The sequence below is a fragment of the Lithobates pipiens genome, unplaced genomic scaffold (genome assembly GCF_037356315.1).
Source record: "Lithobates pipiens isolate NorthernLeopardFrog02 unplaced genomic scaffold, aLitPip1_a1.2 Scaffold_10, whole genome shotgun sequence".
Classification (NCBI taxonomy): Eukaryota; Metazoa; Chordata; class Amphibia; order Anura; family Ranidae; genus Lithobates; species Lithobates pipiens.
Window position 1 is genome coordinate 217294700 of NW_027507686.1, and position 27730 is coordinate 217322429.

Below are 27730 nucleotides of genomic sequence, written 5' to 3' on the forward strand. Positions count from 1 at the left end.
TAATTCATGCATGTACAAGTTATAGACAGACTTGGAACTTTGCTGAGGGATTAAATCTTACGCTTGTTCTGGAAATGACTTGAAAGTACATAGTTACATAGTAGGTGAGGTTGAAAAAAGACACAAGTCCATCAAGTCCAACCTATGTGTGTGATTATATGTCAGTATTACATTGTATATCTCTGTATATTGCGGTCATTCAGGTGCTTATCTAATAGTTCTTTGAAACTATCGATGCTCCCCGCTGAGACCACTGCCTGTGGAAGGGAATTCCACATCCTTGCCGCTCTTATGCCGTATAAACACGATCAGACATTCCGACAACAAAACCGTGGATTTTTTTTCTGATGAATGTTGGCTCAAACTTGTCTTGCATACACACGGTCGCACAAATGTTGTCGGAAATTCCAAACGTCAAGAACGCGGTGACGTACAGAACGTACGACAAGCCGAGAAAAATGAAGTTCAATAGCCAGTGTGGCTCTTCTGCTTGATACCGTGCATATATGGACTTTTGTGCGTCGGAATTGTGTTCACACGCTCGGAATTTCCGCCAAGTTTTGTTGTCAGAAAATTTGAGAACCTGCTCTCAAACATTTGTTGTCGGAAATTCTGACAGCAAATGTCTGATGGAGCATACACACGGTCAGAATTTCTGACAACAAGCTCACATCGAACATTTGTTGTTGGAAATTCCGATCGTGTGTACGCGGCATTACAGTAAAGAACCCTCTACGTCGTTTAAGGTTAAACCTCTTTTCTTTTAATGAATTTTAATGAGTGGCCACGTGTCTTGTTAAACTCCCTTCTGCGAAAAAGTTTTCTCCCTATTGTGGGGTCACCAGTATGGTATTTGTAAATTTAAATCATATCCCCTCTCAAGCGTCTCTTCTCCAGAGAGAATAAGTTCAGTGCTCACAACCTTTCCTCATAACTAATATCCTCCAGACCCTTTATTAGATTTGTTGCCCTTTCTTTGTACTCGCTCCATCTCCAGTACATCCTTCCTGAGGACTGGTGCCCAGAACTGGACAGCATACTCCTGGTGCAGTCGGACCAGAGTCTTGTAGAGCGGGAGAATTATCGCTTTATCTCTGGAGTTAATCCCTTTTTTAATGCATGCCAATATTCTGTTTGCCTTCCCAGCAGCAGCTTGGCATTGCATGCCATTGCTGAGCCTATAATCTACTAGGACTCACAGGTCCTTTTATAATAGATCATAGATTCCCCCAGAGGTTCTCCCCCCAGTGTATAGATTGCATTCCTATTTTTGCCATCCAAATGCATTATTTTACATTTTTCTACATTGAACCTCATTTGCCATGTAATTGCCCACCCCATTAATTTGTTCAGATCTTTTTGCAAGGTTTCCACATCCTGCTGAGAAGTTATTTCCCTGCTTAGCTTAGTATCATCTACAAATACAGAGACTGAACTGTTTACCCCATCCTCCAGGTCGTTTATGAACAAATTAAATAGGATTGGTCCCAGAACAGAACCCTGGGGGACCCCACTACCCACCCCTGACCATTCCGAGTATTCCCCATTTATCACCACCCTCTGAACTCACCCTAGTATACAGTTTTCAGTCCATGTACTCACCCTATAGTCCATGCCAACGGACCTTATTTTGTACAGTAAAAGTTCATGGGGAACTGTGTCAAATGCTTTTGCAAAATCTAGATACACCATGTCTACAGGCCTTCCTTTAGCTAGATGGCAGCTCACCTCCTCATAGAAGGTTAATAGATTGGTTTGGCATGAACGATTCTTCATGAATCCATGCTGATTACCGCTAATGACACAGTTTTCATTACTAAAATCTTCTATATAGTCCCTTATCATTCCCTCCAAGAGCTTGCATACTATTCATGTTAGGCTAACTGGTCTGTAATTCCCATTGTTGTATTTTGGGCCCTTTTTAAATATTGGTGCTACATTGGCTTTTCTCCAATCTGCTGGTACCATTCCAGTCAGTAGACTTTCAGAAAAATTAGGAACAATGGTCTGGCAATTACTTGACTGAGTTCCCTAAGTACCCTTGGTTGCAAGTCATCTGGTCCCGGTGATTTATTAATGTTAAGTTTCCCAACTTTCTCACAATTCTAATTCTGTCCTCTGTTAGCCTTGAGGGTGCTTCCTGTGATGTGTCACGAGGATAAACATTGCAGTATTTGTTACTGAAGCCCCCCGATTCCCTCATGAAGACTGAGGAGAAGAATAAATTCAATACCATTGACATCTCCTCATACTTTGTAACCAGATGTCCTTCCTCATTCTTTATGGGGCCAATATGGTCTGTCCGCCCTTTTTATTGTTTACATACTTAAAGAATTTCTTGGTATTTTTTTGATCTCCTCCGCTATGTGTCTTTCGTGTTCTATCTTAGCCGCACTAATTGCACCCTTACATTTCTTGTTGCATTCTTTATAAAGTTTGAATGCTGATGATGATCCCTCAACCTTGTATTTTTTTAAGGCCTTCTCTTTTGCTTTTATATGCATTTTCACATTGGCGTTAAGCCACCCAGGACTTTTGTTCACTCTTTTAAAATTATTACCCAGTGGGATGCACTGGCTAATGCCCTCATTGAATATGCTTTTAAAGCAAATCCATCTCTCCTCCATGTTCTTTGTTCCTAAGATTTTATCCCAATTTATATCTTCTAGCAAGGTTCATAGTTTAGGGAAGTTGGCTCTTTTGAAATTCAGTGTCTTTGTATTTCCCCTATTTCCCCTATGTTTCCTATTTGTAGGAGCTTCACTCTGTATTTTTTATGCTTGATTTTATAAAACTAATGGATTGATACAAAGCTTTTTTTATTACACGTTTCATAACTCCTTTCTTTTCTCTCTGCTTTTTTCCCTGCCAGAGGTAAAGATTGACTTCGTCCCCAGACAAGGTAAGTGAAATCTCAAATGTACTGACCTGTGTAGCCTCACACATAACACAGAGGATTGAAAAAAATATAAAAATAACGACAACTCAGGTCGGAGCCGCTATACTAAAAATCTGATGTTAGTGCAATGATCTCCCTATTGAGCTATTGTGTTCTGACAGGGGGACGGCCCCCTACCAGAACACTCCGATCTGTGCTCTCAGCCATTGGCTGAGAGCGCTGACCGGGAGTCGGTCGGCAGACCTTTTTCGGTGATGAGCCTTTCGCCCAGCTTCTCTCGGACCTGCTGCCATACACACGGGCTGAATGTCGGTCGGTTTCTATTGAAATGGCCTGCCAACAATCGGCCCGTGTGTACTAGATTTAAGTCCCTTTGTCACAGCCTGAGTAATGAGAGAGTCTGTAACAAATGAATGGAAAATCATTAACGTGATTGAGATCAAACTTTGTTGGCTGGAACAGCATTTCTCAACCTTTTTTTTTCAGTTGCGGCACCCTTTAAAACTATGCAAAATCTTAAGACACCCCAATCTAAAATGTAAAAAAAAATATTTATCAATAGGAAACCTGAGCCTGAAATGGTGTATACAATCATATTGATGAAATTCACTTTGCATCAGAAGTCTCCCTTCCCATCAGATATCCACCCCATAGCACATCAGAGCTCCCCTTCCCATCAGTCATCCCCCCCTCACATCAGAGCCCCCCATTCACATCAGACCCCTGTCAGAAACCATGAATCACACCGAGACAGAAGTACAGTTAAATCACACTTGTTTAACAATAAAAGTAAATAGAACAAATGTAGTCAAAACATAGCCAAAGTTCGGTAACCAGAATGGATAGTCAGACAAGCCAGAAAGCCAGGAAGCCAGGGAACAGTGTACTGTAACAGCAAGCAGGATCTGGAGCCAGAAGGAATGCCAGCCAAGCAAGTCTTTAACAGAAACACAGGAGTCTCTGTAATGTTGACCAAGGTGAAGGCAGAGATCATCTGGGCTGGACGGCTTAAGTAGGCAGGACTGACGAGCAGGATATCATCAGGTGAGTCACTGTGGAAAGATAGAAACTGGCAATTAGCCAACCGCTGAGTCGCCAGCTCAGAGAAGGAAGGGCTGAGCCCAGCCCTGACAGTGCCCCCTTCTCAATGAACCCTCCCCCTTTGGAGGACCACTAGGCTTGAGGGGAAACATCTATGGAAATCACAGAGGAGGACAGGGGCATGTACGTTCAAGGATGAGAACCAAGAGCGTTCCTCCGGACCGTACCCTGTCCAATGCACCAGGTACCGTATGCCCCCACAGAACCTACGAGAGTCAACAATGGACTGTACTTGATACTCCTCATGGTTCTCAACCTGTACAGGGTGAGGACGAGAGACCGAGGTGGTAAAGCAGTTGCAGACCAAAGGTTTTAATAAGGAGACATGAAATACATTATAGATACGCATAGAAGGAAGGTATAATGCGTAAGCCACTGGGTTAATCCTGCGAAGAATATGGAAAGGCCCAATAAACTGAGGTGCGAACTTTAGAGAGGGAACACAAAGTCGGAGGTTGCGCGATGACAGCTAGACCCTGTCCCCAACCTGGTAGGAAGGCACTGGCAGGCGTCTGCGGACAGCATGGAGTCTGTACCTAACATTAGCATGTCGCAAAGCCTCCCGGTCTTGTACCCAAGTGGAACGAAGACCACAGAGATGCTCCTCTAACGCAGGAATACTGCAGAACAAAGGAGTCAGGCAACATGGAAGGTTGGAAACCAGAGTTTTCCATAAACAGGGACAATCAGGAAGCAGAATTCAAGGCACTATTGTGAGCAAACTCCGCCCACAGTAAGAGGTCTGACCAGTTGTTATGATGGTCAGAAATATAGAAATGTAGGAATTGCTCCAAGGACTGATTGTCTCGTTCTGCGGCTCCTTCATGTCAGAGGTCCCCACACCACATCAGAGCCTTCCTTACATCAAAGTCCCACCTTCATGTCGGACCCCTCCCATTCAAATCAGAATCCCCCTATCACATCAGAGCCCCCCTCCATCACAGAGTATGAGTCCTCCCCTATACATGAGAACCTCAACATATCAGTTTCTCCATCACATTCGAGTATCTCCATTACCACAGAGACCCCACACCCATCTCTGATCTGGAGCAAACTGAGTCTTATTCCCGGGGCACCCTGGGGGAACCCATATGGCACCTCAGGGTGCTGCAGCACCCTGGTTGAGAAACACTGGGCTAGAAGAACAGAGGGGGAACATCAGAATTCAGAAAGGGTGTGCACAGCAGTGGGTTTTTGAACTTGGTTACCATGATAACTATAAATAACTAAGGGACCAAAATATAATGGAGAGCAGATACTTACCGCTGTTGCATTTTACCTTTCTTTCCAAAAATGGATATTGAGGTGCCTGCAGTGTCTTCGGGCTGTTTGATGCATAATGCTGCAGAACACTCTGTGATAGAGGAATAGTGTGGTCACTTTTTTTCACATTTTTTAAAATACACTTTTGGTAAGCACACTTCTGTGCCTTATAAATGTGCTGGAGGGGGTTTTATTTAAAAGGTACCAGGCCCGAGTAAGGCCGTATCACATAAATCTGCCCTTTTTGGGCAGCTGTATGCTTTATCACTGACCCCCTTATGATAGATCATGCAATTGATTAAACAAATATCTCCTTCCACAGAGCCACCAAAGATTAAACTGGACTGCGCGTCTGGAAATGCTGACACCATCATTGTGGTTGCTGGCAATAAACTGCGTCTGGATGTTCCTATCACCGGAGATCCGGCACCAACTGTGACTTGGAGCAAAGGAGATAAGGTCAGAGTGGGCTATGTTTTCCTCCATATGTGGAGTGTACAAATTATGATTTATATAAAAACTAGGGGGGGGGAAAGTTTCCACTTCAGCCATTCTTATGATCTTCAGGTAGTCCAGCTGGTTATTATTGGTTGCTCAGACTACTGTCCTGTCTCAGATTTTCATAGAACAGTCTCAGCCCATTTGAAAACTGGCATGAGTGCAACCATTTAATTATTTCTAAGTTATAGTAACATGAGAGAAGCATTGTATACTGAAAAGTGACATAAGAAAGATGGTATTATTCTTTTTAACCATAGCTGTCTACCACTAACCTCTCATAGTAAACTATCATATCAATTAATAACATTGCAGCAGGATACAGCAGTCAGAATAATAAAAGTTACTTTTTGGTTGGCTTACTTAATAAATTGAGTTTCACATTAAAGTGTATGCATAGCCCAACATTTTAGTTTTTGAGGGGTCATCCCATGTTTATGGATATCTTTAGGATAGGTTGAGACAACACATTGGCTTGGATTAAAGTACAGTGTATCTAAAGACAAAATGTTCTTACGTAATAGATGGGGATTAGGTAGAGCCCCTGTCATGATTTTTTTTTCCATCTGTTTCCCATTGGAAGATTTCCCTTGACTTTCTGTCCTGGACATGCAACAGGAAGAGAGAGCAGATCTCTCCAAAGTGAAGGGCATTCCCTTTTAGACGGCAATAGGTGGTGGAAGATTTCCCCTTACCTCTTGTTCTGGGGACAACTGTAAAATGTTGGATTTTCCATAATTATCTGTCCCAGTGATAACTATCACCCAGACAAATAGCAAGGATGGATCTACCCACACAGACTGCAATAAATACTTAACATAAAGTCTAATCCTTCACTACTTTATCCACAACTAACATAAAAATGTTTTGGCTGAACATACACTTTAAAGCTGAAGCTTATATTTTGCCTTTCGTGTTTACTTCCTTTCCATCAACATGCTAATGAAATAAAACCTTTCCATTTTTATTAAAAACTTTATTGTAAACCCTATGGCATCATCACTGGTAATGCCCACATGTGATGTTGAGCCTCCAAGAACTGAGTTTCAATGAAAGGCGTGGGCCTGGCACAGTCAGGATGGGGAGGAAAGGACTAGCAGATCCTGGGGCAGTCAGGATGGGGAGGAAATGACTAGCAGATCCTGGGGCAGTCAGGATGGGGAGGAAAGAACTAGCAGATTCTGGAGCAGTTAGGATAGGGTGGAAATTACGAGCTAATCCTGGGACAGTCAAGATGGGGAGGAAAGGACTAGTGGATCCTGGGCAGTCAGGATGGGGAGGAAAGGACTAGGGGATCCTGGGGCAGTCAGGATGGGAAAGAAAGGACTAGCTGATCCTTGGGCAGTCAGGGTGAGGCGGAAAGGACTAGCGGATCCTGAGCAGTCAGGATGGGGAAGAAAGGACTAGTGGATCCTGGGACAGTCATGATGTGGATGAAAGGACTAGTGGATCCTGGGACAGTCATGATGTGGATGAAAGGACTAGTGGATCCTGGGTCAGTCAGGGTGTGGAGGAAAGGACTAATGGATCCTGGGGCAGTCAGGATGTGGAGGAAAGGACTAGTGGATCCTGGGGCAGTCAGGATAGGGAGGAAAGGATTAGCTGATCATGGGGCAGTCAAGAATGGGGAAGAAAGGACTACCAGATACTAAGACAGTGAGGATGGGTAGGAAAGGACTAGTGGATTCTGGGGCAATCAGAATGGGGAGGAAAAGACTAGCGGATCCTGGAGCAGTCAGAATGCAAAGGAAAGGACTAGCTGATTCTGGGGCAGTCATGGCGCTTACACACAACCGGACATTCCGACAGACTAGGTCCGACGGGAGTCGGATAGTCCGATCGTGTGTGGGATATTCCAATCATTTTTCGTTAAAAAAATCAGACAGACCTAGAAATAGAAGATGTTTCAAATCTGTCCGACGGGCTCAATTGCTATGGGGAAAACCGTTTGTCTGTATGCTGGTCCAACGGACCAAATATGACGCAAGGTAAGCTATTGGCTACTGGCTATTGAACCTCCTTTTTTAGTCCTCACGTTCAAAACTAACGGACTCCATTCTTGTGTGGGCAAGTCCTTTCGTTCAGAAGTCCGTCGGAACTCCGCTGAAAGTCCGTCGGGAAGACCGTCGGACCTAGTCTGCCGGAAAGTCCAGTGTGTGTACATGGCATAAGGATTGGGAAGAAAGGACTAGCAGATACACAATGAAATTGGAGGAGAAGCGGTTGAACATTAAACTGTGTAGGGAATTCTACTGTTAGAGTGGTAAGGATGTTGAACTTCCTTTCACAATCAGTAGTGTCAGTGGGAAGTGTTGATAATTTAAAAAAACTTTTTAATTTAAAACTGTTGGACAGACATCTCAGTGAATGCAATATATACCTGTACAGAAATATGGTAAATGGTACTGACATAAACACACACAAACACACACACACACACACATACATGCACCCACACAGGTTGGATTAGGAAATAAGGCAGGTTTTATCTGCAGATTCAAATGCACACTATAGGAATCTCTTGGTGTGCTGTGAAATCAGAGTAAGCAATATCAGTACAGGAAAGAAGCATGTACAACTGTGCAAGACTAAAAGTAAGGCTGAAGCTCAGTAAGAAGTCATGGATCACCTGACAAACAATATATGTCTTCATATCTTCACCCCCTCCCCTCATATCTATCCTTCCCTGCATCTCAGCTCTATTTTCCACAATCAGGTCATACAGCAGAAACCTGTCCGGGCTGACAATGAGTCTAGGGTGGAGATGAACGAGGATGTGGATGTAAGTGGAGGCACTCTAATGTCTCTCCAGTGCCTGGAAATACCACATCACATTTACTTATCCCACTTGTGGACCTTTCTTGGTGTGATCACGCACAACTTACCACCACTTTTGTATTTCTGATTGAATTTATATGTATGTCTCTGTGTGTGTGTGTGGGGGGGGGGGGGGGGGTAGCACAAAGAATATTTCTAACTCAGCATGTCACCTATATATTATTGGTAACAGTTGTTTATACTGGGTTATCATTCAGCCTATAGTTCATTAGGAATAAGTGACCTCAGGGTGTTATACATAGTTTCTTCTTCTACCAACTTTTTTTGTTTTGTAAAATAAGAATAGTTCACATTTCCGTGTTTTTATCTTTTATCTGTAACCTCTCAGGGGAGATTTTTTTCCTAATTTCCTGTACCTGAGACATTGGCCATCACTGGGACAGAAAGGCAAGGAGAGCAATGAAATCCTTCTAGGATGTTTTAAAGCTTGAGTTTAGTGTACTTATGTTTTGCTTTCACTGGTTTCCTGCTGCAAAATTCATATGTTGTATGAAATTAAAATGCACATCAAGTTTAAATCCTGCTATAATCGTAGATTTAAAGGGTCTAGTTATAAAACATTTGTTGCACGAACATCAAAAGCATTCCTGGAAATTGAGTGAAATGTCACCCATAATTTTTCTAAGAGATTGATTCCTGTATCATCAGCACCATCTAGTGGCCAAAATGCAGTATAGTTTTCTCATTGAGGTATTTCAGAAACCTATACCACAATATGAGCACTAGATGGAACTCATATAAAAAACAAAAGATTCACCCTGGGACTTGTGAAGTGGGTAATGTTTCCGCCAGTAAACATAACAGTAGTAAATATAGTATATGGTTTATTTAAATACAATTGTTTACATGCATAAATAACACCAACAGTTGCCAATTAAAAAAGATACATAAACAAGGAATATTGGTACATAAATGTAGAAGTAGTCTTAGTACACGGGCATCATACTACCAGACTAGTTTTGCAAGATCCAGCTCGCTCTTCAGGGGTGGATGTGTGTAACAATGTACCTAGGATGAACAAAATTATAAATGTTTGGCAATATAGCACAGTATTAGTTACAAAGGCACAGGGTAGGAGGGGTTGTGGGTCCCCATACTTACCACTGAGCTTGACCATGGCTTAGGGTTGCCACCTTTTCTTCAAGTCAAACCCGAACACTTTTGTGGTGCACAGAAATTTTTTATATAAACTATACATATATTTTGCTACTAAATAACATTTGTAATCATATGAAGTAATAACAAGAGTCCCCCTTTACATCAGAATCCACAGAGTTCCCCCTTACATCTGAACTTGCAGAGTTCCCTTTCACTGTAAGGGATGCACTGGGAATCCTGATTTAAGGGCAAACACTGAGAACTCTGATATATGAAGGGGACTCTAATGTAAGGGGAAACACTACGGCCGCTGGTGTAAAGGGGAACTCTGATGTAAGGGTGCTCTGAGAACCCTAATTTGCCTTACTGTACTTACTCAGAGGCAAGAGAGAGAAGGGGGGAGACTTCAGTCACAGACAGGGATGGATGGATGGTGATCCCAATCACCCCTTGGCAGTCAGCACCAGGTGGATCTGAGGCTGCTGGACTTCAAATTTCCAGCTCCCACTTTCCTTATCTGAGGCACAGCGCCGGGGATTGGAGTGTGGGCAGACACAAAGGGGGTGGGGTGGAAGAGGTGCAGATCGAGCCCTCTCTCCTCACCCACCTGTATGTGTTTGGGGGGGGGGTGGTTTGTTAGTGCTGGCTTTAGGGGCTGTGAAAGAGTGTAACAGACACTCTCAGCTGAGACAACCACTGCCAGCAATCCTGCTGAAAAGCCATAGTCCAGTCTAAATAATGTGTCCGGGTTTCAGACAGTCTGAAACCCGGACACATGAACCCAAACCTGAACTGTCCGGGTGAATCCTGGACAGGTGGCAACCCTACCATGGCTCCAGGTGGGTGGCCTCGAGACGGCGGCATCAGATGCCTCCCCAGGGAGCTGAGGGGGCAGAGTCAGGTGGGACCCCACCCGGGGCCAAACGGAGAGCAGCCATGACATAGGTGTAGTGTATCCCTAGAGACCTCGTTAGTCGATAAAAAGTATAGGCTGTAAACATAAGTATGTTTGTCAGGCATCTAAAGTAGTAAAGTAGAATCAATAAGTATTGGCATAAAGATATGTATGCATGAATGAAAGGCTTGGGCCAAAGGTTGTAGGGACATGAAGATGGTTAGAAACGTAGGACAGCAGAGGGGTACTACCAGGTGACAAAATAGACAAGGAAAGAGAGGAAAGAGGTGAACTGCAATTGTGTGAGTAGTGATGTATCCCTTGAAACCTCATAGTCCATAAAGAGTATAAGCTATAAACAAATATGTTTATCAGGCATCTAAAGTAGTAAAGTAAAATCAATGAGTATTGGCATGAAGATATGTATAGCTAAGTAAAAAGCCTGGGTCAAGGATGGTAGGGACATGGAGATGGTGTAAAACATAGGATAACAAGGGGATACTAGCAGATGACAAAATAAGAAAAAAGAGAAAGAAAGTGAGAGAGAGAAAGAGAGGAGAAAGATGGACTTGTGTGGAAGAATCTGCAATATCCAAAAAAGTAAAATAAATAAGAATAAGTGCTCAGAAAATAAACAATGTGTAAGATATGCAAGTGTGCCTAAATATAGCAAGTATCAAAAAGGTGAATATAATAAGTACCTGAGTATGGAACTCATGATACATGCATTAATCCCTTGGAGAAAAAATATGGTGACATTTCATTCAGCTTGCAAAAATACTTCTGACAATGAATGTTTTATGGATCAATTGACCATTTCACCTATATAGTGTCAACTCCAGGCGAAAAAGGCAGTGTGTAAAAAAAAAAAAAAAAAGAAAGAAAGAAAAGAAACGCTGCAAAGCCTCCTTGCTGGTAGACACGTGCAATTCGTTTAGTTACAAATAATTTTTTTAATGCATTTCGACAAATATCCGAATTAACAAAAACCCAGAAATCTGACATTCGAAAATCTGAAAATTCTAAAAATCTGAAATAATGACTAACTAATAATAATTTATCTATTACTAACTATTAAATTATAGGTATTGGAATTTGCTTTCAAATTTGGCTGTTAGTGAACGTAACGAATACGAATGTATCCGAAGTTATGAATTATTCGGAATAACAAATGTTGTATCTAAACAAATGGAACGTAACAAATTAATAATAATAAATAACAATAATAATAATAAAGACTTTTTATTATTATTTATTATTAATTTGTTTGGTTCCATTTGTTTAGATGCCACATTCATTATTTAGGATCATTTGTACCTTCGGATAAATTCATATTAGTTACGTTCACTAACATCCAAATTTGAAAGGAAATTCCAATACCTATAATTTAATTGTTAGTTATTATAAGTTAGTTCGTTTTTCAAATTTTCTTTCTTAATTTTGGATTTTCAAATTTACGAATTAGCGAATTTGTGAATTTACGAATTGCGATCATAACGAATGACTCAAGAAAAAACTAAAAGAAGGAATGAAAGAAAAACGAACACATTTTTTGGCAGTGCACGTCTACTCACTGGTGCAGTACATTGCAGTGCCTCTTTTTCGCCACAAGATGTCCTCAGTTTTCCAAGTTGAATGACACCCAGTGAAGACTGAAAGACTGAGGACATACTGCAAACCATGGGCGTCATCACAGCACCTACATTACTGGCCTGAAGAATTTAGAAAAAAGTGAGGGCTGAGGCTCGAGTTAGACTGGAAAATTTGGATACGGAACACTTTTGCGGATCTATAAGCAGCAGCTGTCACTGATCTCATTTAAAAATATTAATTGACTGGCTGTCTCGGATTTTGATTTTTTTTTTTTAACCCAGAATAAGCATGCAGATTAAAATGTCAGAGTGATGTCAGAACTCCTTAATTGCATACCTGTTCTGGGTCTATGCTTTAAAAAATCCTGAAGCCATGGGATCATCATTGCAGCCAAAAAAAGTAGCATTTTTAGAAGGAGAGATTAGCAATGGCAATGTACTGCCAGTACAGATTTCCTCATTGCAGGGCGTGTTGATGAGTGGCAATCACAAGAGCTAATCCTCCACACTCAGATGTCCAAGTGATCAGTTCTACCAGAAAAAAACTTCAGCTGCTGGAAACAAAAAAAAAACAATTGCTTTATAGTCAATTGACACAATCTTGATACTTGCAGATATGCAGGTGCTTATAGCAATTCAAACGCTCATCAGACTGTGTGACCCAGCATATATAAGGGTCTAATAAAGCTCATATTTCCCAAACAGATATGTGGTGCCATCTTATTTCTTCTCAAATGTTCGCCTTCAAAGCTCCAGAATGGTGTTCCCCAAACAACATATAAAAACTTGGAAGGCTTTTTAGTATTTGGGTATTTTGGCATGTGGTTGCAAAGGAGTCGGGAACACTGGGTGATGCAAAGTATATATTTGCACATAACCAAGTAATATTGATTATATGGTGTATTGGATGCAGGGCTTTTTTTCAAGAGGAACTAGGGGGAACTCAGATCCACCACCTCTGGCTCAGGTCTTCTGTTCCCTGCTCACCACTATCACTTGGTAACACTGAAGTCCAGCTTCTGCGTTTACAAGTGATAGCTTATCTCAGGTGCCCAGGGTTCAGTGCAGTCATGGGCAGGAGAGGGTGTGTGGTGGGCTGCACCCTCTGTGGTCTCCATTTTTTCCCTGGTGACCAGTTGTTGATGCTCCTACTTTATAATCTCTCTTGTAGTATAGTATAGTATGCTGGGAGGTACTACAGCCGGATAGGTGTTTCAGCTTAATATTGCAACAAAGGTAAGATGTATATGACAGATGGTGGAGCGTTTAAGGAGGGGGGAGAAAATGAGGGCAGTGGAGGGAGCGGGTTATATGCAGAGGGAAGAGCTACTATATGATGCCATTTGGCAGGTGTGTGTGTGTGGCGGGCATGGTTGAGTTCCTGTACCTATTCTCTGAGAAAAAAATCCCTGGATATACTACACTTTATAGTTTTTATATATTTTTTGGGCAACACCATTTTGGAGCTTGGAAGATGAATATTTATTATGGAGAGAGTCTTGGTTCCTGTAGGCAGTGAGCTCCATGACAGCATACAGTTTCAATCTGGAGCCTCTAGCAGTGATCATCAACCCTGTCCTCAGGGCCCACTAACAGGCCAGGTTTGCAAGATAACTGAAATACATCACAGGTGATATCATTTGCTGCTCAGTGATTGCAGTATTCTAGTCTGCATCTCCCCAAGGTAATACATAAAACCTGGCCTGTTAGTGGGTCCTGAGGACAGGGTTGATAACCATTGCTCTAAAGCAGGGGTCTTCAAACTATGGCCCTCCAGTTGTTCAGGAACTACAATTCCCATCATGCCTAGTCATGTCTATGAATGTCAGAACTTTACAATGCCTCATGGGATGTGTAGTTTTGCAACAGCTGGAGGGCCGTAGTTTGAGGATCCCTACTCTAAAGCATGAGTGCTCAACCTGTGGTTCTCCAGTTGTTGTGGAACTACAAGTCCCACGAGGCATAGCAAGGCTGACTGTTAAAAGCAAGGCTCCCAAAGGCATGGGCATGATGGGACTTGTACTTTCACAACAGCTGGAGGGCCGCAGGTTGAGCACCAATGCTCTAAAGCAAGCAAAATACTGTTCCTTCTTGTTTCAGCATTCGCTAGATGTGAAGAGTAAAAAGTTTTATTCATCTAGTAGTTTTGAATGTTCCAACTCACCTTTGTGAATTGGAACGTCCAAAGTTGGAAATAGCAGGTTGATGGGGTGCCCTTCATAATGGGTCAGGAGCTCAGTGTAGAAATCTCTCCAACAGAGTCCCCGAGAGATAGAAGAAGATATTGAGGTTTTAAAAGTAACTCCACTTTTGTTGAAAAAAAAAAAGAAAAAAAATCCCCTTTGGCGATCAATGTACATTGCAAGGATTTGAACAAACTTTGTTGCAGAGTCCTACCCATTTATTCCTTTAGGGAAATAGATGTTTGTTTCACTATGTCTTTTGCAAACTGTCCTCAATGGGAGAGTCGGGTTCATTTTAATCACCTGGTGAATGCTCAGTGTTTTCTAATGGGAAAAGTGCCTACATTTCTTTAGAAGTATTTAACTCTTGGGGAGTACCTCACCAAAAACTGCAGGGGGGGGCCTAAAATTTGACTTATATCTTAGTGCAGACTTATGGGAAAAATCAGTCAATCACACAAGAAGGAAATTACATTACATTTCCGGCGGCATTCTGTACGCCAGCAATATATAAAAAGCCTCCAGGTTGAACATGTTAATGATAACAAGAAAAGCAGTAAAATAGGCCCCACGCAGCCAGCAACAATGGACAACCTGCAACAAAGTACCCCCTCCCCCAGCAAAAAAAGATCCCCAGCAGCAATAACAGATCTCCCTGCAGAAAGCACCAATAGACTCCCCAGCAGCCAACAACAATGGATTACCTGCAACAAAATACCTCCCCCCCCCCCGCAACAATAGACTGGCAGCAGCAACAAAAGATTTCCCTGAAGTCAGCATCACTAGATCCCTTCCAGCAACAAATGAGCCCAAGCAGCATAAGACCCACTCCCAATAACAGTAGATCCCCCCACCAGCAATAATAGACCTCTATAGCAAAAATAGACCCCCCCTCCCACCCCGCAAACATAGATCAATAGACCCTGAATAACATACATTCAGTGCTGCAGGTGCCAGAACTGCGTTCCCCCACGTTCCCGCTGAAAAAAAGCCCTGCCTCCACATATACCTGATCATTTACTAACATGACCATCACCATAATCCAGCCTTTCTCAACCAGAGTTTCATGAAAACGGAGGATTCCTTCAGAGGTTACTAGGGGTTCCCAGAGAACTGCCTCTCAGATATATAACCACTGACAGAAATGCGATTTTTGCTGTTCTATTCATTAGACAGCCACTATATCTGGTGAGTGCGGTTTTCTGGCATTGATGGAGGTCGCGCTAAGTGATGCACTAGAGGAGGGAGATCACCTGAATCACATTACTTGATACTTTCTCTTAGGATAAAATTTGAACTATTTATGTTTGTTTTTTTATTTGATTTTTTATATTTTCAATGTGTGACTCACTAATATAACACTTAAAGCGGAGTTCCACCCAGAAATGGAACTTCCATGGATTGGATCCCCCCCCCCCCGATGCCACATTTGGCACCTTTCAGGGGGGAGAGGGGAGTGGATACCTGTCTAATCCAGGTATCTGCTCCCACTTCCAGGGAAAGATTGCCGCAATATTGTGCATCAAACTACGCAATGTCCAGCCCCTCTTCCTTCCCCCCGCTGTCTTCTGGGAGACACACATGTCCCAGAAGACAGCGGGACCATTCAGAAAGCACAGCGTGACTCACGCATGCGCAATAGGAAACAGGCTGTGAAACCGTAAGGCTTCACTTCCTGTTTCCCTTAGTAAGGATGCCGGCGCATACACTCAGAGTGTCGGAACGTGTCGGCTTCGGGTGCCGACATCGTGAGCTCCCTGGACAGGTAAGTTTCTTTATATTAAAAGTCAGTAGCTACAGTATTTGTAGCTGCTGACTTTGAATTTTTTTATCAAGGCGGAACTCCACTTTAAGGTGTTTTGAGTTCTTTGGTATTGTGCTGAGCGCTGCAATTGTTCTTTGATATTGTTATTACAGTGTTTTGAAAAATCGACACTAATTGCTAGCAGCTATATACCATTAAGCGCTGATGCCTTTTTTCTCTTATTTCACTGTGGTTTATAGTAATTATTGTCAGGGGTTCTATATGGCTTTAAAATGATTTCAAGGGTTTCTCCATGGTAAAAAATGTTGAGAAAGGCTGCCATAACTAGTGCAATGTTTTCATTTTAACTTGTTACATAATATCTCTGTATGGATCAATGGTGGTCCATCAGATAGGGAATTGGAGATACTCACACCCTAAACTTTAAAGACTGAGTCAGATCTATTTATGTTTAAGAAGGGATACGATCATTATCTAAAAATACATAAATGGTGCATACAAAACCACTTAGAGACCAGCTGCTTAGTCTCACGTCACCACAGAAGAAAAGAATACACCCTTCTCAGTCATGAAGACATTTGTTTTTTCGATCGATTTCTCTTCCCGTCATTTAGACCAAGAGGTGAGAGCAACTCTCACCAACAGGGCCCGCCATCAGGGGGATACAGGCAATACACTTGTAAGGGGCCCAAGCGTCTGAAGGGGCCTGGACGGGCCCAGGGCTGGCCCGCATCCTCATACAGCAGCTTAATGAATGAAACTGTTAGCACAGCAGGCAGCCACTGGCCCGTGCGGCGCCCGCAATGGAGAATGACACAAGCCACCGCCTGATTCCTCCTCCCTGGGTCCCCCCCCCCTTCCCCGAAGGTGATCCAGCAATCGCTCTGCTTCCTTCCCTGCTCAGGCGGAGCCTGCTGCTGTTAGGTTACTTATTGGTTACTAGTATTTTGATTGGGTGGGGTGGGATTCAGGGAAGGGGTGTGGTCAGCCTCGTCAGTGGTTGGAGTGGACCAAGCGCTCTCGGGTGCATGCATTGCAGGTGCAAGAGAGCAGCATGGAGGGAAAGTCACCAGTGTGCAGTGGCATTCTGCTTGCTGTAAATTTGAGTGGACCAGTGACAATGGATGAGGATGATTTTGGGTGGGGATGAAAGTTACATTGTGGAGAGGCTCTTCACAATATAACTCTCATCCCCACCCAAAATCATCCTCATCCATTTTCACAATGTAACTCCTCAGTGCCGGCCCATGCATTATGTAGGGCGCTGGATGCATGGATTCCAATGGGGGGGGGGGGGGGGTTTGATGCATGTGATTAGAGCCAGAGGCCCTAATAGGCTTCAAAATAGAGTGGGCTCAGGTCGCAGAGCACTGCGCCCAAAGCCATCCCAGTTGTGTGATAATAGCAAATTAATTTTCGCTATTCTCACACTGATCCTCCTCCCAGCCAATCAGGAAGCAGGTCAGACCCATTTCCCGATTGGCCGAAAAGGAGAAGTGATCCCATTGGACGAGGAGGGAGGAGACACATGACAGAGGACCGAGAGACTGACCCACTAGCCGCGAAGTTCAATCCTCCAGCCCCTCCATGCAGAGTGCTGTCAGTTCCTCCTGTGGCTGCAGAAGAGAGGAGCACACACCAATCTCCCCTGTGACACTGCAGACACCTCATTGATCCACACCGGCATCAATCCTCCCCATGCCGTTGACCTCATCTGGCATCCCTGGACACCAATCCTGCACGGAGCGCCCCATTATCTCCAACACAGGGCAAGAGAGTTGGTGGGGGGGGGGGTGACTGGAGAGTGGTGGTGTGCTGGTGCAACCGGGCAACGGGGGGGGGGGCAGGTCTGTCTCACCCTTCCGACCGATGGAGCACCAGCTGCCACTCGACTCCATCATCCTTATCCCCACCCAAAATCATAGCTCTCATAGCCGCTGTGTTCTCTTGTCGGGGACGCCTTCCCCCACCAGGAAAACACAATGGCTCCACTGGAGGGAGTCCCATGTCAGCACTGTCTGTATTGATGAGGGAATTAAGCAAATTTCTTTCCTGCAACCCATGGTTGCAGCCTTAGATTGGATGGAGAGATAAAGGTGGATGTCACTAGTGCAGTGATGCTCACTAGAGGTCCAGACATCAGGAACGAGGTGGGGCAGTGAAACAGAGTCTGGAGGTCTGTTGGCTCTGGAAATAGTTTACAGCCTCTCTCTGTTGTTCGTCAGGGTCATGTACATTTCTTTTCACACCTTTTTTCATGTTATGGGTTCCTAGATATGTTTATACTGTATAGTTCATTGTTTGCCTGCCCTAAAACCCAAGTCTCACACCTTTGTTATCATACTGTACTCTGCATGTTAAGATCTGTGACTGGTTCTTGCTAAAATGCCTTTGAATAACTTTTACTTTCAATGAAAATACTGCTTCTAGTCCTCACACTGAAGTGTTTTGTGCTGGCAGAGCTGAGTAACAGCCACACCCCTCAATACAAGTGTCCTCACATAGACATGTATTGGAGGAGGCATGTCGGGCCATAGAAGGGGGGTGTTTGATTAGGTCTGTGACTGAGTGCTGATTGCTGAGAGCACTGGGTCTAACTCTGGTGCCCATTAACCTGAACACTCATACAGTAAAACCTTGGATTGGAAGTAACGTGGTTTAAGAGCGTTTTGCAATACGAGCTGCTTTTTTTTTTTTTTAAATCGTGACTTGGTTTGTGAGTGTTGTCTTGCAAGATGAGCAGGACTCAAGCCTCTGGGGTGTGCAGTATCGCATTTGGATAGAGGTGCGGGGGCACCGGTGATGCTCGGAGACACTCGGAAACACTCTGTTCCCAAGTGTCTCTGAGTGTTTACGAGCGTCTCTGAGCTCCTCCTAGTGTTTCTGGTGCCCCCCCCCACCTCTGGCAGCATACAGTACTGCATAGACGAGCAGTGGCTGTGGAACGAATTATCCAAGTTTCCATTGATTCCTGGGTAAACTCGCTTTGATATACAAGTGCTTTGGATTACAAGCATTCTTCTGGAACGGATTATGCTTGTAATCCCAGGTACTACTGTATTTAGACTCCCTGCAAAATAGCTGAAACTGGAAAGTTGACGTAACACTAGGAAAATGGGGGTTGTTAGTATCTGAGTTCACATCTATTCGGTACACTGAAAGGTATCCCAGTTGATTTATTATTACTCTGCACAGCTGTGCCTGTTTGTAGTTTACACTTACCACCGTGTTCTTGTTGTGTCTGCTGTATGTGTGTCACTCTAGTGGGCTCTTTCGGCAGTGAATGCAGTTTAATGTCTGATGATCTGTGGACTAACTCTCCAGAATCCTTCTAGCTCATTTCAGAAACTGACGGCAGAGTTCACGTGGAGACCTTCGCCGACCATTGCGTGTTCATCATTGAGGGTGCAGAGAAGTTGGATGAAGGTGCCTACACCGTGTTGGTGAAGAATCCTGCTGGAGAGGATAAGGCTACTGTCAATGTCAAAGTCGTTGGTAAGCCATAGTCATGGTCCTAAAGAATAACTAAATCCTAAACTGGATCTTTAACTTGGGATGGAGGGTAACAAGCAGGGGTCAAGTCCTGGGGAAAAAAGTGTGGGAACTCCCATCCAAGATCCACTCCCCCACCAAAAAAAAAAAAAAAAAAAAAGATACGCTCATACGCACGAACTCTTCAAAAGTGGTATTTTTCATCCAATTTTCGTATTGTGTGTATGAAGCTTAAAGCGGGAGTCCGCCGGGACTCCGCGTTTTTTTTTTTTTTTTTAAAGTCAGCAGCTACAAATACTGCAGCTGCTGACTTTTAAAATAGTGACACTTACCTGTCCAGCGCGCCCGCGATGTTGGCACCCGAAGCCGATCTCTAGATCGACACTCGAGTGCTGCCGCCGCCATCTTGGGTATGGGAATCAGGAAATGGAGCCTTTCGGCTTCATTTCCCGGTTCCCTACTGCGCATGCGCGAACCGCGCTGCGCAATGAGGATGGTCCCCGCTGCCTCTGGGATCTGTGTGTTTCCCAGCAGGCAGCGGGGCACTTGCGGAAGGGGGCCGGCACTTGCGGAAAGGGGCGTAATGTACGCCCCTTTCCGCAGAGAGCTAGCCCGGAAGTGGGTGCAGTTACCTGGATTATCCAGGTAACTGCACCCCCTCCCCCCTGAAAGGTGCCAATTGTGGCGCCGGAGGGGGGGAGGAATCCGATGAGCGGAAGGTCCATTTTAGGGTGGACCTCCGCTTTAACTGTTAGTACATAAAAAAAAAAAAAAATCCTCAATAAACATAAATATGGTAATTCTCAGAATAATCAGCATTCATTCAATTGTGCTTCCATGCAAACTTGAACATCATGTTCTAATCTTTATTGGGGAATTTTATTTTGTATATAGAGTGTGTATGTGGTGAGTTTACACTTTTCATTGAGCAGAGTTTGGATAACACAGGGTTAAACGGAAAGGTCATAAATGAATTGCACATTATCTGGACAGAATGCTTGGGGAGATAGTGATGTGTTCCTGCTTAGGAGATGTATGTTAGCTTGAGGGGCTGAAAACTCTGCAGGGCTCCAACACACACTCGCTGCTATTCCAACCCTTCACATATTTCCACATAAACTTCCCAGCTGACATTAAACTTTGCCAGGTATTGTGCTCAGCTTACCTCCCCAAACTAATGTTCCTCCCTCAGCTCACCTCTCTCCCTGCATGTCCCGTGAGCAGAATAGCTGATCTACTCGCTAGCTGTGATTGACAGGTAGATCGAAGTGGAAGCTGTCATGGGGCCCCCTACTGGCAATGCCTGAATGGTCAGGCTGTGTCGGCGGCTGCTGGTGTAGCACCTGCCACACAGCTCGCATACTTCAAAGTCTTGCAGGACAGGACTGCTAATGGGAACTGAGTTCCTGTTGTGGAAAAAGTACAGGAACTCCATTCCCATGCGTTCCCGCAGGACTTGAGCCCTGGTAACAGGGATTAATCCTTCATTGGCTATTCATTGTGACCTGAAACACTAGAAGAAGTCTTACCTCGTCATTGGCACAAGCCTAGCAGTCTGGGTTTAGCTTTCCAGTCAACTGTTGTCACCAGTTTATATTTATTTTCCACTAGAGAGCACAGGGCATAGAAATGCTTTTTCATTCTCTATCTATTCAATTCCCCAGAAAAATTCAAAAAGAACCTACAGATAGAAAAAGTATCTGAACTTGTCTTTCACAGTTATGAAAGCTTATGCTGGGGATATGAAGATCATAGTGGACAAACAAACCCTCAACCTTTTTCTCCCTCAACCCAAAAGGGATAATATATTAGTTTTCCAATTCTGAAATCTCAGCACTAATAGTGTTTGTTGCTTGTATGGTACAATTATCATGCTCGTAAAACTATCACACACACTTTAAAGTAGTATACCGAATAATGATGTGTCTTTGGATTCTATTTACAAAAAAATTACTTTAGAAGTGTCCCAAGCATTCGCACAGCAGTCACAAATAATCCCTGTCGTTTTGTGTAATATGTTTACTTACTATGATTGGCAGCTCCATCTAGTGGCCATATTGCAGTATTTTCCTGAAGCTAGGAAAAGATATCATATAGGAAAATACCACTAGATGGAGCTGGCAATTATAGGATATATTACATATATTTATATTAATAGTAATAAGCGCTGCATGGTTTGAGATTACCAGGTTCAACAGAGCATCATTCCTAGTTGAGGCCTCAATAAACTGGACCATGTCCTATAATAGGACTATACATTTTTGCCCTTTAACTGTTCCAGCAGTGCCATTACTCCAGTCAGTTTCCGGGTATGTTAAAATCCCCCATTATTATCACTGTCCCAGCCCTTGTAGCCCTGTGCAAGGTGCTGTGTCCCTACCTTCTCATTAACATTGGGTGGTATATAAGAAACTCCAATGATTAACTTTGAACTACACACATCTATATGCAGTTCCACCCATAATGCTGATGCCACATCACACTCTTCATCAATTATGTCCTAATTCACATTCGCGTTGAGATCCCTTCTCACATACTGTAGAGTCAGACCCTGCCACCTTTCCTTTTTACCCTGTCTTTCCTGACAGGGTGCATAGCTGGGAATATTAATAGCCCAGTCATGTGAGGAATGAAGCCAAGTTTCAGCAATACCTATTTTACTTGGCAGACTTCTGGCATTTGTGAACCACCACTTTAATGCATTATTACATTTTTCACTGGTGTTTTGCATATCTTCTTTAGTAGTACAAATGGCACTATCATTTCCAAAGGTTGTTTGCAACATGGGAACTTTCTTGTCATCTGCCATAACTCTCCCCATATTTATCCCCAGTCTACCCTCCATTAAAGTCTGACCCCTAACTGACCCCCCCCCCCAATCCTAATTTGAATACTCCTCCAATACCGGTGACCTGATGTATTGGCAAGGAACACGTTGAAAAAATAATGAGCAGAGAGAGATGACCTCATCAGTCTCCTGCTGTTCCTCTACTGTCCAGTCACTGGCTGGGGAAATTAGTTGACCTTGCTTTGTTGTTTAACTACAGTAGAGAAAAGGCAGGTTGTGCTGTCTGGCAGGGCTCTGTAAATATCAGGACTGGAAAGCCAGAGATACAGATCATTTGGCAGGTTATTTAGCAGGTTTCTTGAAGTTTGGCTTTTAGGCTGGGCTCACACTACATCAGCATGTTGTCACAACTGCTCTGCATCGTACATGCACAGAGTAGGAGCATTGAAGTGCTTTAGAATGGCATTGTATTAATGAACATAATGTGCCTGTTAGCGCAGCACAACAATGTGAAGCCAGCTTTGACTGCATGATTCTCATTGGATACCAGCAAACTGGTAAGTGGTCCTTTCTGGGTTTGCCAGCAAAAGAATGGATACTAAAAGACCCAGAGCTAGCTTTTTCTGATTATGTTTGCACTTTTAAGCTTTTTTTTCACTTGGTGACCCTACCAGTAACACACTTCTGTCCTAGGGTGGCAACTCTCACTCACCCTACTGTATTAAAGTGGTTGTATGGTCAATTTTTTAACTTTTACCTACAGGAAAGCCTATAATAAGGCTTACCTGTAGGTAAAAAAAATATCTCCTAAACCTGTACGGTTTAGGAGATATTCCCCTCGGTATGCGCCGCTGACTGCAGCGGCGCATGCGCACAAGGGGGTTCTCTCCGTGAAAATCCGGCAGCGCTCGTGCGGCCGGACTGAAATCTCCCGCGCGCATGCGCGGGAGTGACGATATCGCGGCTCCGGCCACTCACAGCGCCGGAGCCGCGATACCCGGAAGAGACGCCGAGGGAGCATGTCGGCTCCCTCGGCGTGGATCGGGCCAGATGTCGGGGCCTCGTTCTAAGGTAAGTATTTCATAATGAGCTAGTATGCGGTGCATACTAGCTCATTATGCCTTTTGCTTTGCAGGTTTAAAAAAAAAAATTGCGGGTTTACTACCGCTTTAAGACGACATAAACAGGAGAGGACTACAGAGCCTTGCCCCTTACCTATTGTTCATAACATGGAAGGGTGTGGTTTTGTAGACCTCAGAGATAACTGAGAACAATGTAACTGATATCAGTCAGCACAGGCAAAGGCAAAGGGCAAAGAAAGTTATCAGCTCACAAGATTTCTGGCAGGATCATCAGATATCAGATATTTTTTTAAAGCGGAGTTACACCCATTTAAAAGTCAGCAGCTACAATAAGTGTAGCTGCTGACTTTTAATAATCACTCACCTGTCCCAGGGTCCAGCGATGCGGGAGTACGAAGCCCCGCACCTCTCCCCCTCCTCTCTGCGGCGCTGGCATTCTAACTGTGGGCGCCCGGGTGTGGCTTCACAGCTGGACACGCATTGCACTTTGAAGGGCTGGGCAGTCTTCTGGGACCTGTGACGTGTCCCAGAAAATTGCAGGGAGGGAGGGGGGAGAGGTGATCTTCCTTCTGGGGGCCACAGCACCAGGGGAGGATGGGGGAGCTGGGTGCCTATAAAAACGGGGTATCCGCTCCCTCCCCCCCAAAAAAATGACATGCCAATAGTGGCATGTCAGAGGGTCACCCACACTTAAAGCGGAAGTTCAATTTTTAGGTGGAACTCCGCTTTAAGTTATGAGATTTAACAAAACACATTAAATGGTACATTTCACAGACCCAAAGGGAGCAAATGAAAGAACTTAATTCTACATAAACTTTAAAGCGGACCTCCACCCTAAAGTGGAAGGTCCACTCATTGGAACCCCCCCCCCCCCCCCACAATTGGCACCTTTCAGGGGGGAGAGGGGTGCAGATACCTGTATAATCCAGGTATCTGCACCCACTTCCGGGACAAGCTAGCCGCAAATGCCCCACCCCCCCATTGTGTTCTGGGAAACACACAGTTCCCAGGACACAGCGGGGACCAGTGGAGACGTGCAGCGTGACTCGCGCATGCGCAGTAGGGAACCGGGCAGTGAAGCCGCAATGCTTCACTTCCCGATTCCCTTACCGAGGATGGCGGCGGGGGCAGCTGAGAAACGGGCGGTTTCTTGTCATCTGCTGCCGACATTGTTGGACCCTGGAACAGGTAAGTGTCCATTTATTAAAAGTCAGCAGCTCCAGTATTTGTAGCTGCTGATTTTTAATATTTTTTTTAAAGGTGCAGCTCCTCTTTAATGTTTTTAGTCAGAAACAAACAGCACAAGGGATATACCTACTATCAATGTAACATGTCCCTTGTGCTGCTGGCTCCTGGTTTAGTTGAAACCCTCTGTCCTCCAAATCCCCCTGATCCCCATCACCAAACTCTTCTGGTGCAGCAGGAGTTTTTAAAGCTGAAGGGCCTATCATATGCACTTCCTTAGAGTGGAGACTATCCCTGCCCTTTCTGCCCCCTCCTCCATTCATAGAAGCTCTACTATAGGTTCCATAAATGAAAAGAGCAATATAAATGGTGAATGAATGAAAGTTTTATCCATTTAAAGTATTTGAAGAGGGAAGAAAGAGTTGGCATAATCGCATTTGAGAGGACCTTTCTCTCTATTAACACCCAGCCCACTGGAAGTTTAAGTTTGCGGAGGTGGGGAGGGTTGGAAGAGGAAAATCTCAACTAAACCAGGAGTTAGCAGCACAAGGGACACATCACACTTATAATAGGTAATGGTAGTTGAGCTGATCCTTTTTCCTTTTTTTTTTCTTACTAAAATCTTACTAAAATTAGGTTTTAATGCCTTCTTTATAAATGTAATTCTGTACTTCTCAGATAACAACTTCTACGTAGCTTTATGTTGGGAGTGGACAATGTTGTTGTCTCAGAAGTCATCCTATATACAGGATTTATAATGATATACTCTACAATGTTCTCCTTGCTTTTTCTTACAGAGGCTCCAGACCCTCCTGAAGCCCCCAGGATCCTTAACATTGGAGAGGACTTTTGTACTGTACAGTGGGATGCACCCCAGTACAATGGAGGCATGCCAATTCTGGGTAAGGGAGATACCATCCATCCATAGTACCTACCACTGTTCAGTGGAATTTCACTGCTTACCATTCAAAATACTATCATTTCCAAGCTATTATTTATCAATTTGGAGAGATTACTTCTCACTGCCTGTTGTGTCCCTGAGACAGAAAATGAGGAGAAATCTTCCCAACAGACCAACAGAGATTAGTGTTAGGACCCATTCACACGATACTCTGCATTAATGCACGTGCATTACAACACATTGTTGTGCATTATTGTGTGCTGCAGTTATATTGAATGGTAAATATGTATTCAAAGTCCAAAAAGAGCACTAGACCAATGAGCAGGCCTGGTACTCTTTTTGGATATTGTATTTGTACCTTCCAAATATGAGGTCCCCTGTTTATAGGGAGCCATTGTACCCCATGTGAATTTGTTTGATCTTCTCCAATTGTGATCCACTGATGGGTCAAGCCCCGGTCTCAGTTACACATATTTCATATTGATTGGTTCGCAGGGCACCTTAACACACTATACAATGACCCTTTTTTAATAAAAAAAATAACATATCATTCGTGGTGTGTGTTGCAGTGCTGCAGTGCTGCAGTGCTACTACATTGTCCACAACTGCCATAGTGCATTGCACTGCTATTTACCATAATTTCCATGTCTACACACCGTTTTTTCTTTTTTTGTTGCCATGTAAATGGTTTGGTAACCAATCCCTACTCAAAACTTCAAAGATACTTTAACAAGCATAACCTTTTTAACTTGTGTTATTGTAATGGGTAACTATATATGTAAATATATATGTACATGATGGTTAGTCCTATTACTAGTTGCATTTGCATTAGTTACACTCTCTATGGGTACCCAGATCCATCAATACCATTGATTTATTCAATGACAGCCATTGTTTAGGCATGTTGTTGATTATTTTGCGTGACATAAAAATAACCACTAGGGATGGGTGAACAGTTCGGCCTGAGCATAAGTTCAGTCCGAACATTGGTTGTTTCGGATGTTCTGCAGAACACTGAACAATATGCGGTGTTTTCGGGGCAAATTTAAAAGCCGTCGGAACACCGTTAAAGTCTATGTGAAATTAACATGAAAAATCAGAAGTGTTCATTTTAAAGGCTTATATGCAAGTTATTTTCATAAAAAGTGTTTGGGGACCCGGGTCCCGCCCCAGGGGATATGTATCAATGCAAAAAAAAAGTTTAATAATGCTTAAAGTGAAACATTCCTTTACATTTCGTACCTGGGGGTGTCTATAGTATGCCTGTAAAATGGCACATTTAGAACAGTCCCTGCACAAAATGACATTTCTAAAGGAAAAAAAGTAATTTAAGTACTCACGGCTATAATGAATTATCGGTCCTGGCACTACAGATAAAACTCATTGAAAAAAGGGCATGGGATCCCCCCAGTCCAGGCCCTTTGGGTCTGGTATGAATATTAAGGTGAACCCCAAAATTAAAAAAAAATTGCAGGGGGGGTCCCCCAAATTCCATACCAGGCCCTTCAGGTCTATTATGGATATTAAGGGGAACCCTGTGTAAATTTTCTTTTTTTAAATGGCGTATGGGTCCCCCTCAAAATCCATACCAGACCCTTCAGGTCTGGTATGGATTTTAAGGGGAACCCCGTGCCAAAACTTAAAAAAAAAAGTTGTGGGGGGTCACCCCAAAAATCCATACCAGGCCCTTATCTGAGCACGCAACCTTGCAGGCAGCAGGAAAAGAGGGGGGTCGAGAGAGCACCGCCCCTCCTGAACCAAACCAGGCCACATAGCCCCCCAAAGCACCTTCTCCCCATGTTGATGGGGACAAGAGCCTCATCCCCACAACCCTTGCCCGGTGGTTGCGGGGATCTGCGGGCGGGGGGCTTATCGGAATCTGGAAGCCCCCTTTAACAAGGGGACCCCCAGATCCCGGCCTCCCTCCTGTTGGAATGGTAACAGGGTACAAATGTACCCCTACCATTTCACAAAAAAAGTGTCAAAATGTTAAAAAAGATAAGACACAGCTTGGTACAAGTCCTTTATTAAAAAATAAAAATGTCCCACAAAGTCCATTTATCTTCTTCTCTCGCTCCACCTACAGACCGAAAAAAACAAAACAAAGCCGCGACCTCTTCACTTTCACAGTTCTTGTATAACTGAGAGTG

The 27730-nt window shown here is 43.7% G+C and overlaps 1 protein-coding gene across 1 annotated transcript in view; it reads left to right on the forward strand.

The window, feature by feature from the left end:
- The window catches only part of MYBPC3 (myosin binding protein C3), a 207008-nt gene that overhangs the window by 121746 nt on the left and 57532 nt on the right, over nt 1–27730 (forward strand). Inside the window, exons 17-21 of the mRNA XM_077461101.1 lie at nt 2873–2902; nt 5586–5722; nt 8478–8543; nt 19468–19627; nt 25477–25581. Coding sequence (XP_077317227.1) covers nt 2873–2902; nt 5586–5722; nt 8478–8543; nt 19468–19627; nt 25477–25581 — 498 coding nt within the window. The remainder of the gene's footprint in view (nt 1–2872; nt 2903–5585; nt 5723–8477; nt 8544–19467; nt 19628–25476; nt 25582–27730) is intronic.